Source organism: Chiloscyllium plagiosum, unplaced genomic scaffold, assembly GCF_037043375.1.
Source record: "Chiloscyllium plagiosum isolate Xiang-an unplaced genomic scaffold, Cpla_swu_hap1 HiC_scaffold_12, whole genome shotgun sequence".
In the NCBI taxonomy this organism is placed as follows: Eukaryota; Metazoa; Chordata; class Chondrichthyes; order Orectolobiformes; family Hemiscylliidae; genus Chiloscyllium; species Chiloscyllium plagiosum.
Window position 1 is genome coordinate 82,361,129 of NW_028270150.1, and position 14,994 is coordinate 82,376,122.

General features: G+C 41.7%; 1 protein-coding gene across 4 annotated transcripts in view; it reads left to right on the forward strand.

Annotated features, from left to right (window-relative positions):
* Positions 1 to 14,994, forward strand: part of rai2 (retinoic acid induced 2) — an 83,062-nt gene that overhangs the window by 23,986 nt on the left and 44,082 nt on the right. Inside the window, exon 1 of one of the 4 annotated variants that reach the window (XM_043700490.2) lies at positions 5,691 to 5,801. The exons of the other annotated variants lie outside the window; for them this stretch is intronic. Coding sequence (XP_043556425.1) covers positions 5,775 to 5,801 — 27 coding nt within the window. The 5' untranslated portion in view covers positions 5,691 to 5,774. Of the gene's footprint in view, positions 1 to 5,690; positions 5,802 to 14,994 lie in introns of those variants that run through there. 4 annotated transcript variants of the gene reach the window in all.

The window sequence follows — 14,994 nt, forward strand, 5'->3', positions numbered from 1 at the left end:
TAGTGCAATTATATCAGTGTGGCAAACAGAACTGCACAAACTCCTCCAAATTAACATTATGTACAGCTCCAACATAATCTCCCTGCTCTTGTCTTCAGTGACTTAACTAATACAAATAGGTATCCCATATGCCTTTTTAACCCCCTTACCTATCTGTCCTGCTGCCATCAGGGATGTATGCACATGCACACCAAGGTCCCTCTGGTCTCTGGACGGCCTAACATCATACCATTCATTATGTATTCCTTTGCCTTGTTAGTTCCTCCCACAATGCATCACTTCATGCTTTTCAGGATTAAGGTCCATTTGCCACTGTTCAGTCCCTCTGACCAGCCCCTCTGACCAGCCCATCTAAATGGTCCTGTAATCTAAGGTCTTCCTCCTTACTATTTCCCACACCATCAATTTTCATGCCCTACTCTGTTAAGTCTAGATCATTAACACACACACACACAAAAAGAAGCAAGAGACCTAACACTAACCCTGTAGTAGACCACTGGGCACAGACCTCCAGTCATAAAAATATCCTTCAACCATCATACTCTGCTTCCTGTCACTAAGCCAATTTTGCAATAAATTCTCATTCTCACAGATTCTTAATTTTTTGACCAGTTTCCTATGTAAGAAGTCTTACTGAAGTCTATATAGACTATGTCAACTGCAATAGTCTGATCTATATACTAGTTACCTCCTTTAAAAATGTAATCAAACTTGCCAGGCATGGTCTCCTCCTGAAAAAACCATGTTGATTTACCCTGATCAATCCTTGCCTTTCTGAGTGGAGATTAATTCCGTCCCTCCGAACTTTTCCAATAGTTTCTATGCCACAGACATTAGACACATTAGCCTATAGTTTCCAGGTTTACCCTGAGCACCTTTCTTGAATAAAGGTTCTACACTAGCTGGGAGCTCCCTTATGGCCAGAGGCGATTTTGAAAATTAATGTCAGAGCCCCTGCAATCTCCTCCCTTGCCTCCCAAGCAAACGTTGGACACGTCTCACCTGAGACCGTGGACCTATCCGATTGCAGGCCCAATAAAACCACTACTACCTCCTCCCACTCAATGCTAATTCATTCAAATATATGACGGTCCCCCTTCTTGATTTCTGGACCTACATTGTCGTCTCTATACTGAATACACACTATACTCATGTAAAGTACTCAACTACATCTTTCATCTCCACACATAGATTGCCACTTTGGTCCCTATTGTTTCCTTGGTCTTTTTTTTAACCCCCACACTACCATCTAACTGCGGTAGTGCTTATTTTTCCCCAGCACCCATGGTGTGTGTGTGCAGGTGTGAGACACAGTGAGAGACACAAGGTGATTGTTTCCTTGGTTATCCTCGTGCCCCTCATAAATATTCATAAAGTGACTTTAGATTTTCCTTTATTTTATTCAGTTGTGTTTTACATGCTCTCTCTTAGCTCTTCTAATTCTTTTTCTGACTTACCCCTTGCACTTTCTATGTATCACTGAGGCTTCTACTATCTGGAGCTCTTTGCATCTATCCCATTTATTTTTCTTATCTAATCCTGTACACATCTTGACATCCAGGGTTCACTACACTTATCATTTCCACCCATCACCTTTATGGGAATGTGGTTGCCCTGTACTCTCACCACGTCTTTTTTAAATGACTTCCAGTGCTCTGATATAGATTCTCCTACAAGTAGCTGACCCAATGCATTTCAGTCAGATCCTGTCTTGGATATGAAAACGTACTTTGCCCAATTCAGAATCTTTACTTTCAGTCCGTCTTTGCCCTTTTCCACAACTATCTTTAATCTTGTGGAGTTGTGGCCACTATCACTAAAATGTTCCCTCAGTGACCTTTCTCTGACATTGTTCCTAAAATTAGGTCTAGCACTGTCCTCTATGCCACGTTTCCAGCAAAGTGATTATCTTCTTTATTTGTTTATAAGTTTTACCAATATAGCCTCATTTGAGGAACTTCCCAAGATGGTGGAATTTGAATTCAATTTTCAAAAAAATTTTATTTAAAAGTCGACTGATGACCATGAAACCATTTGTCAGGAAAAACCCATCTGATTCACTAATATCCTTCAGGGAAGGGGACTATGCGATCTGGCCTACATGTGACTCCAAAGCAATGTGGTTGACTTTCAACTGCCCTCTGGGTAATTAGGAATGGACAATGAATGCAGGCCCAGCCGGTGATGTCCACATCCTGTGAAAGAATAAATAAAAAATAATATTAATCCACCTTGTTACATTAATTGATGCCTTGACCATGATTTACTCCTCCCCTTACATTGTGCCTGAAGACTCTATGCCCCAGTATATTGAGTTGCCAGTCCTGTCCCTCCCTCAACTATGTCTCTATGATGGGAATGATATCATATTCCCATATGTGAACTCCCTCAACTCATCTGCCTTACTCACAAGACTCCTTGCATTAAAATTAATGCCTCCCAGCCTTACCACCTGCTCTAACTTGGATGCATATGCTCTGCATTCCTTGCGGACATGGCTTTTTCTCTACACCTCTCCGTATGCCCCTCCAATATGTTCCTCCACTCCACCCCATGTCCCACCTGCCAAATTAGTTTACAGTCCAAAATCAACTCTTCAGATACACAGTAATCTGGTCTATCCGATTATTCCTTTCTTCAATAGCACGTGAGCCCAGGATTAATCCAGAGATTACAAACTTTGGAGTCCTGTTTTTTTCAATCTGCTACCGAACTCCTTAAATTCTTGTACTTGAACCTCACCACTCTTTCTTCCGTTTATCATTTGTCTGAATGTGAACCATGATCTCTGGTTGGTTGCCCTCACCCTTCAGAATGCCCTGCAGCCATTCAGTGGCATCCTTGACCCTGGCCCTAGGGAAGTAACACAGCAGTCTGGAGCAACGTCTACAGCCTCAGTCATCTCTGTCTGTATCTTTTCACCACCCACTATTGCTCCTCCTCTCTTTCCCCCTTGTGCAGCTGGGCCTTAGCTACACTCCTCAGAGGAACCACCATCCTTACCCTTTTTCAACACCAAAAGTCTGTAACTGAGTGAGATCCTCACCATATGTCACAGGGCCTGCCATCTGACCCATTTCTCCCAGTGATGCTGACTGCCAGCCTCAGGGTCGTCATCACAACTGCTTCTCACAGTGACACTGGCTGCGTGTCTCATGGTCTTCATCTCACCCACTCCTCTCAATGACAATGGCTGCCTGTCTCATGGTCCTCATCTCACCCTCTCCTCACAGTGACACTGACTCCCTGTCTCATGGACCTCATCTTACTCTCTCCTCACAGTGACACTGACAGCCTGTCTCATGGTCTTCATCTCACCCACTCCTCACAGTGACATTGACTGCCTGTCTCATGGTCCACATCTCACTCTCTTTTCACAGTGACATTGACTCCCTGTCTCATGGTCCTCATCTCACCCTCAAATCACAGGGACACTGACTGCCTGTCTCATGGTCCTCATCTCACCCTCTCCTCACTGTGACACTGACTCCCTGTCTCATGGTCCTCATCTCACCCTCTCCTTACAATGATACTGACTCCCTGTCTCATGGTCCTCATCTCACCCTCTCCTCACAGTGACACTGACTCCCAGTCTCATGGTCCTCATCTCACCCTCTCCTCACAGTGACACTGACTCCCTGTCTCATGGTCCTCATCTCACCCTCCTCACAGTGACACTGACTCCCAGTCTCATGGTCCTCATCTCACCCTCTCCTCACAGTGACACTGACTCCCAGTCTCATGGTCCTCATCTCACCCTCTCCTCACAGTGACACTGACTGCCTGTCTCATGGTCCTCAGCTCACCCTCTTTTCACAGTAACTCTGCCTCCCTGTCTCATGGTCTTCATCTCACTCACTCCTCACAGTGACACTGACTGCCTGTCTCATGGTCCTCATCTCACCCTCTCCTCACAGTGACACCGACTGCCTGTCTCATGTTCTCATCTTACCCACTCCTCACAGTGACACTGACTGCCTGTCTCATGGTCCTCATCTCACCCTCTCCTCACAGTGACACTGACTGCCTGTCTCATGGTCCTCATCTCACCCTCTCCTCACAGTGACACTGACTGCCTGTCTCATGGTCCTCATCTTACCCTCTCCTCACAGTGACACTGACTCCCTGTCTCATGGTCCTCATCTTACCCTCTCCTCACAGTGACACTGACCGCCTGTCTCATGGTCCTCATCTCACCCTCTCCTCACAGTGACACTGACTGCCTGTCTCATGGTCCTCATCTTACCCTCTCCGCACAGTGACACTGACTGCCTGTCTCATGGTCCTCATCTTATCCACTCCTCACAGTGACACTGACTCCCTGTCTCATGGTCTTCATCTCACCCTCTCCGCACAGTGACACTGACTGCCTGTCTCATGGTCCTCATCTCACTCTCTCCTCACAGTGACACTGACTCCCTGTCTCATGTCCTCATCTTTCCCACTCCTCACAGTGACACTGACTGCCTGTCTCATGGTCCTCATCTCACCCTCTCCTCACAGTGACACTGACTCCATGTCTCATGACCTCATCTTTCCCACTCCTCACAGTGACACCGACTGCTTGTCTCATGGTCTTCATCTTACCCACTCCTCACAGTGACACTGACTCCCTGTCTCATGGTCCTCATCTCACCCTCGCCTCACAGTGACACTGCCTCCCTGTCTCATGGTCCTCATCTCACCTCTCCTCACAGTGACACTGACTGCCTGTCTCATGGTTTCATCTTACCCTCTCCTCACAGTGACACTGACTCCCTGTCTCATGGTCCTCATCTCACCCTCTCCTCAAAGTGACACTGACTGCCTGTCTCATGGTCTTCATCTTACCCTCTCCGCACAGTGACACTGACTCCCAGTCTCATGGTCCTCATCTGACCCACTCCTCACAGTGACACTGACTCCGTCTCATGGTCCTCATCTCACCCTCTCCTCACAGTGAGACTGACTGCCTGTCTCATGGTCTTAATTTCACCCACACCTCATATTGACACTGACTGCCTGTCTCATGGTCCTCATCTTTCCCACTCCTCACAGTGACACTGCTTCCCTGTCACATGGTCCTCATCTCACCCACTCCTCACAGTGACACTGACTGCCTGTCTCATTGTCTTCATCCTACCCACTCCTCACAGTGACACTGACTCCCTGTCTCATGGTCCTCATCTTTCCCACTCCTCACAGTGACACTGCCTCCCTGTCACATGGTCCTCATCTCTCTCACTCCTCACAGTGACACTGACTGCCTGTCTCATTGTCTTCATCCTACCCACTCCTCACTGACTGCCTGTCTCATGGTCTTCTTCTCACCCTCTCCTCACAGTGACACTGACTCCCTGTCTCATGTCCTCATCTCACCCTCTCCACACAGTGACACTGACTCCCTGTCTTATGGTCTTCATCTCACCCTCTCCTCACAGTGACACTGACTCCCTGTCTCATGTCCTCGTCTCACCCTCTCCTCACAGTGACACTGACTCCCTGTCTCATGTCCTCATCTCATCCTCTCCACACAGTGACACTGACTCCCTGCCTCATGGTCGTCATCTCACCCACTACTCTCAGTGACACTGACTGCTGGTCTCATGTCCCTCAGTTTGCCCACTTGCTTCTAAATTCTTCTGTTTCTAGCTTAAATATTTGTTGGCCTGCTGAACCTGAAGCAACTGATGGATATTGCCCTTCTGTGGTTTTGCTTCATCTGCGGGTATCCAGACCCATCATGACCAAGTTGACCTTGAACTCTGAAATCCATAGGATGTGTGGATCTCCTGATGAGGAAAGAAAAGATGCTGGAGCTCGTAAGTTAAAACTTTTCCCCATCTTTGTCACCAGTTGTTACGATTCAAGCATCAGAAGTCTGCAGAGTAACTGTCATAGGGTCTATATGTGAAGTCATTTATCACAATTGTTTTTAAGATATCTGCTTTTTCTGTCAAGTCATTGCTACATAACAGACCAAGCCAAATTATTATTATTAATAATGTCAAGCTGTTCGTTAGCCACCTGACAAATATAGCTGATGAATTTCAGTAAATGAAGAACACAATATTCGAGGACAATGGCTGCAATAAATATATTAGATGCAATATATCCACAAGATCCTCAATGTATAAGAATTCAGTTTAGGTATCTTCCATTCTTTGTTGCCTCCCTCTCCATTGGTTCAGCTAATGCATTGAATGGATGGGAGCTTTATAATCCTATGACTACAACATTTAATTTTAGTGCGTGGGTGTTGTGTGCGAGACCACTTGTTGCTGTGATATTTAATTTGGGCTCATGTTGCCTTCCTGCCACATGTTTTTAGCATTTGTTGATTTGACAGTTTTAATCTTGGAAAAACTGCCAATTTGACTTACTTAAATCTTGCACCATGTTACAATAGTGTGAATTCCATGAATGGTTAAACGGGTCTGCGAAACACTTCCAAGATTGTAATATTCGTGTGAGCATTTGGATGGAAGGAAACACGTTTGTTTATAGAAGTTTTTTTTAAGAAAACTATAATTACCAGCTTTGAAACTTTTTATACATCTAAATAAGATGAAGCTGCATTAAATGCTGATTTGGCCAATACATTCTTGGTATGGATTTGACCTGTGAACTGACTGGGTATGGACCCAATAACAGGCAATCTTTAACCACATTAATAGCAGTATCTTTGCGAAGCATGAGAATGTTCGTGGAGTCACACTCGCCTTTTATCTCTGACCTGTATCGTCTTTCTCAACACAGTCAACAACAATGAAATTGCCCTTGACTTACAACTCTTAAAATGATTACATCGTCTTAAAATTGTTATTTAAATACACATTGCACACAACAATTTTGTATTATAAGTATGTAGTTGGAGATTATAACTTGAATCGGAGTCCATGATGCCTATACGCCTTTTGAAAAGGTTAGACTTAGGATTAGGGAAAAGGGAACTTTCAAACAGAAAGGTTTGTGAAATACTGCACACTAAGATAAACATGGACTGTCAGCATGCCATTCAATTGCTCCAAGTGCCCACTGTTTTGATTTATCTGTAAAGAATGTACACACTGTCTGAGCATTAGTGAAAGCTGTTTGGAAGTCAAACCCATTACCTAAACCATTGATATCTTGGAACTTACAGCAGGAGGGAGCCAGTTCACCCCTGCTGCCTGAGCTAATTGAACTCTTTGATTATGCCAATCCCATTTCCCTGCTCATCCCCATATCCTTCTGTATGCTTCCTCCTCAAATACTCACCAAGCTCATGTCAAAAGGATGGGTGGGGTCTTCCCAGCTCCTGAACAGCGGGGTGAGAAAATTGAATGAGTTATCCAGGGAGGACCTACTCAACATCAAGACCAAAAAGTCCCATTTCCAACCAAGTGTCAGACAGTGAGACAGGATTATTGCTAGTGAGAGGCAAGAGGCCTTTTTGCATGCATTCTCACTCATTATCATCTTCAGTATGAGTTAATCTCACCTCACGAACATATAGTTTCCCATTCTCCCAACCGCTGGATAAAAATTACACAACGAGAATTCCTGACATGAAAGTCGGAGAGGGTACCTGGTGAGTCCATCTCTCTCTGCATGATCCTCTGGACATCCAATGCAGCACTTTGGAGCACTTTCCATTGGAATGCTAATGTAAGGACACTTGGTGCTCAATAACAGGCATCAAACTCATGGATTAGCCCAGTGAGCACCTCAGGTCTGCTCATTTGCTTTCATAGCACTCACTCACTTTGTGCCAACTTCTATGCTCACAGTATCTCTGTTTTGCATCTCCTTGCCTTGCCTATTTGTGCTTTACCATCTCAGCCACAGCTGACAGGTTAACAGTATGCTGTCTCGCCTTGACTTTCAGCTCAGATACAAAACCTTGTCCCGTAGTCACCAGTAATCAGTTAAGGTGGGAGGGTAAATAATGGGGATAGTGAGTTGTTTCTGATATGGTGAATGGATTTAGAATCGGGTGAGAGGGACAGGGTAGGTGGTTAATGAGATGGGTTTGATAAGATGCAGTGGAAGATCTCACGATACCTCGTGGAGAGAATCCCTCTGTGAAACTGACACAGCTCAAAAACATAAGATACAGCCCAATGATATGATTTCTGTAGGAATTATTTGGAACCTGTTGAATCTCTCCAGCACTTTCTATTTTTATTTAAAGTGGATATCTATGACAAAATGGCATCAACCAATTTCAGCAACTCACTTAAGGAACCTATTAAATTATTTAACAAAGTAATAATGAGTACCTTCCTGATTGTGTTGTAGAGCAGTGTTTACAACATACGGCTTGTGGGCCACTACAATTAGCTTTTATCTCGATGCAGACCAGTGTTAAACATACACTAGCTCGGTGTTCAAACTAGAGATGAGAAAGTAAACTCAGAAGTGAGTCTTCTCATTTAAAGCTTGTTCTTAAAAATGTACAGTTTTTGCTATTTTAATTAAATTTCTAATGCTTCATCTTTCTGAAATTTGCTCAACAGTCCATGAATAAGATAAAATATTTAAATGCAAAATGGTTGAACACCAACATTATACAGATTTTACATTACAAATAAATGCATCTTGCAATTCCACCCTATATGTTACCTGTTAAATTATTATTGTGTCAGATTTGATTTCATGGGAATTATCCGATTTTGTCAATCATTTGTAAGAAACCCTATGTTATTGTAATAATGTTAACCTTTATTGAATTAAATGGATTGACAGGTTATTAACTTGTTTGTGTTTTTACATAGCTGAAAACGTGTTGCTGGAAAAGCGCAGCAGGTCAGGCAGCATCCAAGGAGCAGGAGAATCGACGTTTCGGGCATGAGCCCTTCTTCAGGAATGAGGAAAGAAGGGCTCATTCCTGAAGAAGGGCTCATGCCCGAAACGTCGATTTTCCTGCTCCTTGGATGCTGCCTGACCTGCTGCGCTTTTCCAGCAACACATTTTCAGCTCTGATCTCCAGCATCTGCAGTCCTCACTTTCTCCTGTGTTTTTACATAGTTTAAAATAAGCAATGATTATATTTAGGTGATTAAAAACTAAGGTTCACTGATTTAATTGCACTTCAGATTTACAATGTAGGATTTAGTTATGGGTTAGGTTGAAGTTAGCAGAGTTTAGCTGATTTGTACTTGAGGGGCATGCATGTTATCTGGTAAATGGATAGAACATGTAAGATTAAATATGTTTTCATGTAGGTATTCAGAAAGTGCCTTGAAAACCCGGTCAATTCTGTTTATAAAGGCTTGCCTAAATGAATTCCTGTTATATTTTTAACATCATCACTACTGGTATACTACTGTTTCTGACTTAATATGTTTTACATTGAGTCTATTAAATGAAAGTGTTAATTATGAATAATATTTTTTTCTATTGAAGAGAACACAATTTGACTATGGTATTTTTAAATACACGCAACTTGAACACGTTAAAGTGGTAGATCGGTTTCTGGAATATGTAATGATGTGTTCACTGATAATTACATTCTTTACAGATGTCTAATGTCGTACATAAAATGTTGCTGCTCCATATGGTGCTTGTAAAGATTTAATAGCCCCAATGCAATTTAAAATGTAATACAGTATTAAAACTTATCACAGCATAAAAATACGTGCTTCAATATGTTTAGGTAATGTGTCAGAAATGAAATAATTTTCTAGTACTGTACTTGCACAGTTTCAGAGCCATTTTGTTGATGATTTCAGTTATTTAATGTTGAGATGTGGGCTCTCCCTGTCAGGCAGCATTTATTACCTATCCCCTGGTTACTTTGAGGGAATTAAAAATCCATAATGTAGGATTGGATTCACACGCAAGTCAGACTGAGTGCAGGTGGTTGGTTCTCTTCCCTGAGAGACATTAGTGAACAGTTGAAGTTTTACAACAATCTGGAAGCTTTTATAGTCATTGTTTTCTGAAGCCAAATTACCAGATGTATTGAATTCAGTTTCACAACATGCTTCTCAACCTGGACTAGTTGCTGGCTTGGTATTATAGTTCCCACACTTACATTTTCCTAGCCATAACTGGCTTTTTTGATATAATATTGATAGGTTAAAAATGCTACATAGCAGACTTGTGAATTCTGTTAAAATATGTTATTTTATGATGTGGTTATTGCTGTGCCTAGATGATATAAGTGGTGTACAAGATATAATTGGCCTCCTGTTCTTCGCCAGCAGTCAGAAGGTGCCACTGAGGAAAGGTGATACCTTTCTTTTTTGGAAAATTGTTGCTTTTTGAAAACTCCGTGTGTGGGCCAGCCTGCCTGTTTAACCTGCAGAGTGGCACACTGGCAGGGGAAACAGTAAGGAAGAAGAAAAGCTAGAGGAAATGGGACAGGAATTGATAAACAGATTGTGTAGTTCAGCTTTCCATTTTCTCCATTCTGAGATTCTTTTTCATTCAAAGTTTTGTTATTCACAATCTGTTAATTATTGACACATGAAAAGATCTATGGCATAATTTGCATCTGGTCAAATTTAGAAGGTAATATTTACTCATGCAGCTATGGTTTGTGATGTTGAGACAGAGATGGACCCACTGGATAAAGAGTTTTGCACACACAATTTCACTATGCCCATGTCTTGTTTTTTATATAATTCTTAGCCCCTTTTAGCTGTTGGTATGCTGAAACGCATCTAAATCAGTTAATTACATACTAGCTAACAGCAGGCTAAGGAGTGGGATTTGAACACAGTGCTTGAACATTGCTGCTGTTACAAACATTTTATGAATAAATGTTTTCCTTTCAGGGAAGAAAAGAAATCAAGGTTCTATTAATCATGACTTGTAGAAATTTTCTGTGAATCTTTTCATTGAAAGATCAGGTAAAGTGTTATGATCGGAAATGCGGTGCTGGAACGTGTGGTGGAAGCAGATCTATTAGTAACGTTCAAAAGCAAATTAGATAAATACTTGGAAGTGGAATAATTTGCATGACTGTGGAAAAAGAACAGGGGCATGGGACCAGTTAGGTTGCTTCTTAGAAGAGACAGTGCAGAATGTGTTCTATATTGTGTCAGTTTATAATTCAATGGGGTAATACTCAATAACCCTCAAACATGGGATTGCAGAGAATGATTAACCGGTGCTAATTGTCGCTGACACCAATTTTGTACTGCCAGGTAATTAACATGATTGCAGCGTTCAGTCAGCATGAGCTACATTGCTGATTGGCTGCTCACCTCAGCAGGGCCCCAAATTACTGAGGCTGACACTAGATAAAGCTAGCCTGCACTACTTACAGCAAGGCTGCCATTCCAGAAGGGTTGCTTCATTTTAACCAGTGCAGATGATTTACGTATCCATTCACAGGATGAGGGCATCACTGGCCAAGCAGTGTTTATTAGGCAAAAGTGAGGACTGCATATGCTGGAGATTAGAGTGTGGTGCTGGAAAAGCACAACAGGTTAGGCAGTATCTGAGGAGCTTCCTGATGAAGGGCTTATGCCTGAAACATCAATTCTCCTGCTCCTCAGATGCTGCCTGACCTGCTGTGCTTTTCCAGCACCACACTCAGGCAGCATTTATTGCCCATCTCTAATTGCCCAGACGGCAGTTAAGTATCAACCACATTGCTGTGGGTCTGGAAGGCACATGTAGGGCAGACCAGGTAAGAATGGCAGTTTCCTTCCCTAAAGGACAGTAGTGAATGATAGAGGCCATCCAAGAATTGACTGTGATCCGGGACACACTCATAAATGGCATATTAACAACGACATGTTATGTTTTGCATGAGCATGGTGGCTCAGTGGTTAGCACTGCTGCCCTACAGCGCCAGGGACCCTGGTTTGATTCCAGCCGCGAACGACTGTCTATGTGGAGTTTCCACATTCTCCCTGTGTCTGTGTGGGTTTCCTCCGGGTCCTCCGATTTCCTCCCACAATCCAAAGATGTGCAGGTTAGGTGAATTGGCCATGCTAAATTGCTCTGAGTGTTCAGGGGTGTGTAGTTTGGGTACATTAGTCAGGGGTAAATGTAGAGTAATACGGTAGGGGGATGGGTCTGGATGGGTTACTCTTCAGAGGGTCTATGTGGACTTGTTGGGCCAAATGGCTGTTTCCACACTGTAGGGATTCTATGATCTAGGACGTGTGTCAGCTCAAAGATTTTACAATCTTGGCAGGAGAAGCACTCAGAAGATATTGTGACTGGATAGCTGATGACAGTCAATGATAGGAATTAACCCAAGGCCATAAATGCAATGGCTTATTCTTTGTGGTCAACATCAGTGAATGCAGCTTCTTATATCACATAACCTACCAATTAGACCTTAAGCTGAATTTGACCACAATTTGGCTATGTCAGTTTTGTGAAGTTTCCATGGATGGTTTTGCTCCATGTGGCCCAGCGAGATTTCTCACACTATCTCCTCACTCTCAACTCATTACCATAATGCACTGCATCCCTATGGCACCCCACCCACTGCAGGTGGAAGCACTTGTTATGGTTGGGATTTTCTGGTGTCATATTTAACATGGAGAGAAGCAAATCTGTCACCAGTATCTGGTTTGGCCCAGAGAACAATGGGATTGCCTCCTTAATGCCCTCTGGGCAATCAGGTGATGGGTAATAAATGTTGGCCTAGAGATGTTCACATCCTGTGAACAAATGAAAAAAAAACAATACAGTGCATGACCATCATGACTGCAGCAAAAAAAATGTTCACTATTTCACAATAGTTTAGCATTCTACTCACCAATTTAGTGTAAAAATGGAACACTCACACTAGTAATAGGATAGCTTTTGGGATTGGTGTAGAATAAAGGTGCTTTTTTTTTAGAGAATAAAAATAACCTTCTGAATGAGAACAAAATCTAAATGCTGATCTGAGCGTTCCAATCGCAAGCTGTGCATCCCTATGAGTCTGAATGAATGCATAATTCAGGGGACATTGTTGGCAGTATTATTCCAAATAACAGCGACAATAGTTGGAAACCCAGTGCTTTGGACAATTGAACTAAAATGGGACTCTCTTATACTTAGAATTATCATAAAAATGAGGAGGCATGGAGGAAGAGATAAGGTTCCACTGCTATTTGATGCAAAATGCAGCATTATGAACTGGCTATTTCCATAATGCAATAGCACACAGTTTAAGAGTGCTCAACAAAGGACACTGTTTCTGAGTAAATATTAGATATAGCTCGAATATAAGCTTAAGAAGACTGTTTATCACTCTCACGCTGAATACGAGATTCTACAATTTTATGACTGCTCTTCCCTTGAGGAATCTTTACTATAAAATTATGAATTAATCGTGTCTTATTTCACATTAACAGGTGTAAAACATCTTCATTCCTGGTTGTTTTGACAATATATCATTTACAGTGCTGAATACTTTCTATGAATTCATTTTCAAGGCTACTTTTATCAATTTGATTTGTTCAATTTAAATAAACGTTGAAGTTACCTGCGATAATTGGCAAACTTTTTTTTAACTAGACCCTCATTAATTCTTTATTTATACTCTGTGTTATTGTGTAGCTACAATTAGAGGGCCTATAATCTACACCCAAGTGACACCTTTACCTTGCTATTTTTTACTTTCATCCATACTGTTCTAAGACGGGATTACTTCTCACTACCACCATGACCTCATCTTTACTAGTTCAGCTACTCTACCTCATTTTCCTTCTCTCTTACCTTTTTTGATTGTCAAGTGCCCTTGAGTTTCCAACCTTGGTCACCTCGCAACCAATATGTTTTCATCCCCATTTATTTGTATTTTTGTCATCACTGCACATATCTTATTATGAATAGTTGCCTTAAGGATGCTATGATTTGATAAATGCAGTGATTCATGATTAGCTTGTGGAATATTGGTGACTACCTAAGGAAACTGCTAGTACCTAACACCTTAGTTTCAATTATTTAAAAAAAAGAAATTGAGTGAGATGTAGAAGACCATACAAATTCCTAGATTAATCCCAGCTTTATATTTAAAAGACATTAACAATGGTGCCATTTATGATTTTATGCTGTGTAATATATACTTCCAAGCAGTAATTATACATTTTGATTGAGATGGGTTTAATCTCGAAGTTGAAGCAGGTAATTATGCACAATATTATCTACATATTCAGCTTTCCACTTAAACACTGTACATTCAGAGAAGAGAACTAACAATGACAGACCTGTATAAGTGTGATCCTTCTGTATGTTCTACTTGCATCTGATTTTTGTCTCAATAATGTTGATAAGATAATTTCCTTTCTCCAGTTTGTGCTTCATCTCATCCTGGCTTGACCTCTGCTTGTTGACTCTCTTGACTGGCTGTCAAAAAATTTGCTGCCCTGATGATTTCATATAAGGGTTATACTCATATTTCGAATCACTACAAAGCGATGTAAAAATCTCGACAGAACAATATTTTAATATTAATGTTAAAAAATGCACCCAGATAATCCACTAAACTGCCTTTAAAGTATTAATGGTAATAACACAAAAGCTCTTCACTAATATTAGGATTCTATGAATCAACATCCTGTGCCTTTACTTAGCCAATGTGTAGATTCTGCTTATCCTTTATTAAGACAGAGAATTCAGTTTGGTGTCAGTCCATATTACACTCAGTATTGTGCTGGTGTAACCAAACACAGGAGCAACACAGCTATACTATCTGGTTCATTGTGTCTCTTGTTTAAAAGATCACTTGAAAACAAAAGAATATAAAGAGATATGATATCATGAAATTACTATGGCTTGTGGAAAATTCTGCAGATGTGAACTACAGCTCAATGGAACTTAATCTGACAATAACAGCACTTTTAGGAGCCTTGCAAAAATAAGATGAATAATCACTATTTTATTATTATTACTACTACGTGCACGGGGATCAAAGGCATTCTCTCAGGGCTGTAGGACGCATCCATTCATTGTGGTCCACGTGGATACCAATAACCTAGGTTTGACGAAGAAGGAAGTTCTGATGAGGGAGTATAAGCAATTAGTGGATAAATTAAAACCGACAGCAATTGTACTAATCTGTGGGTTAGCACC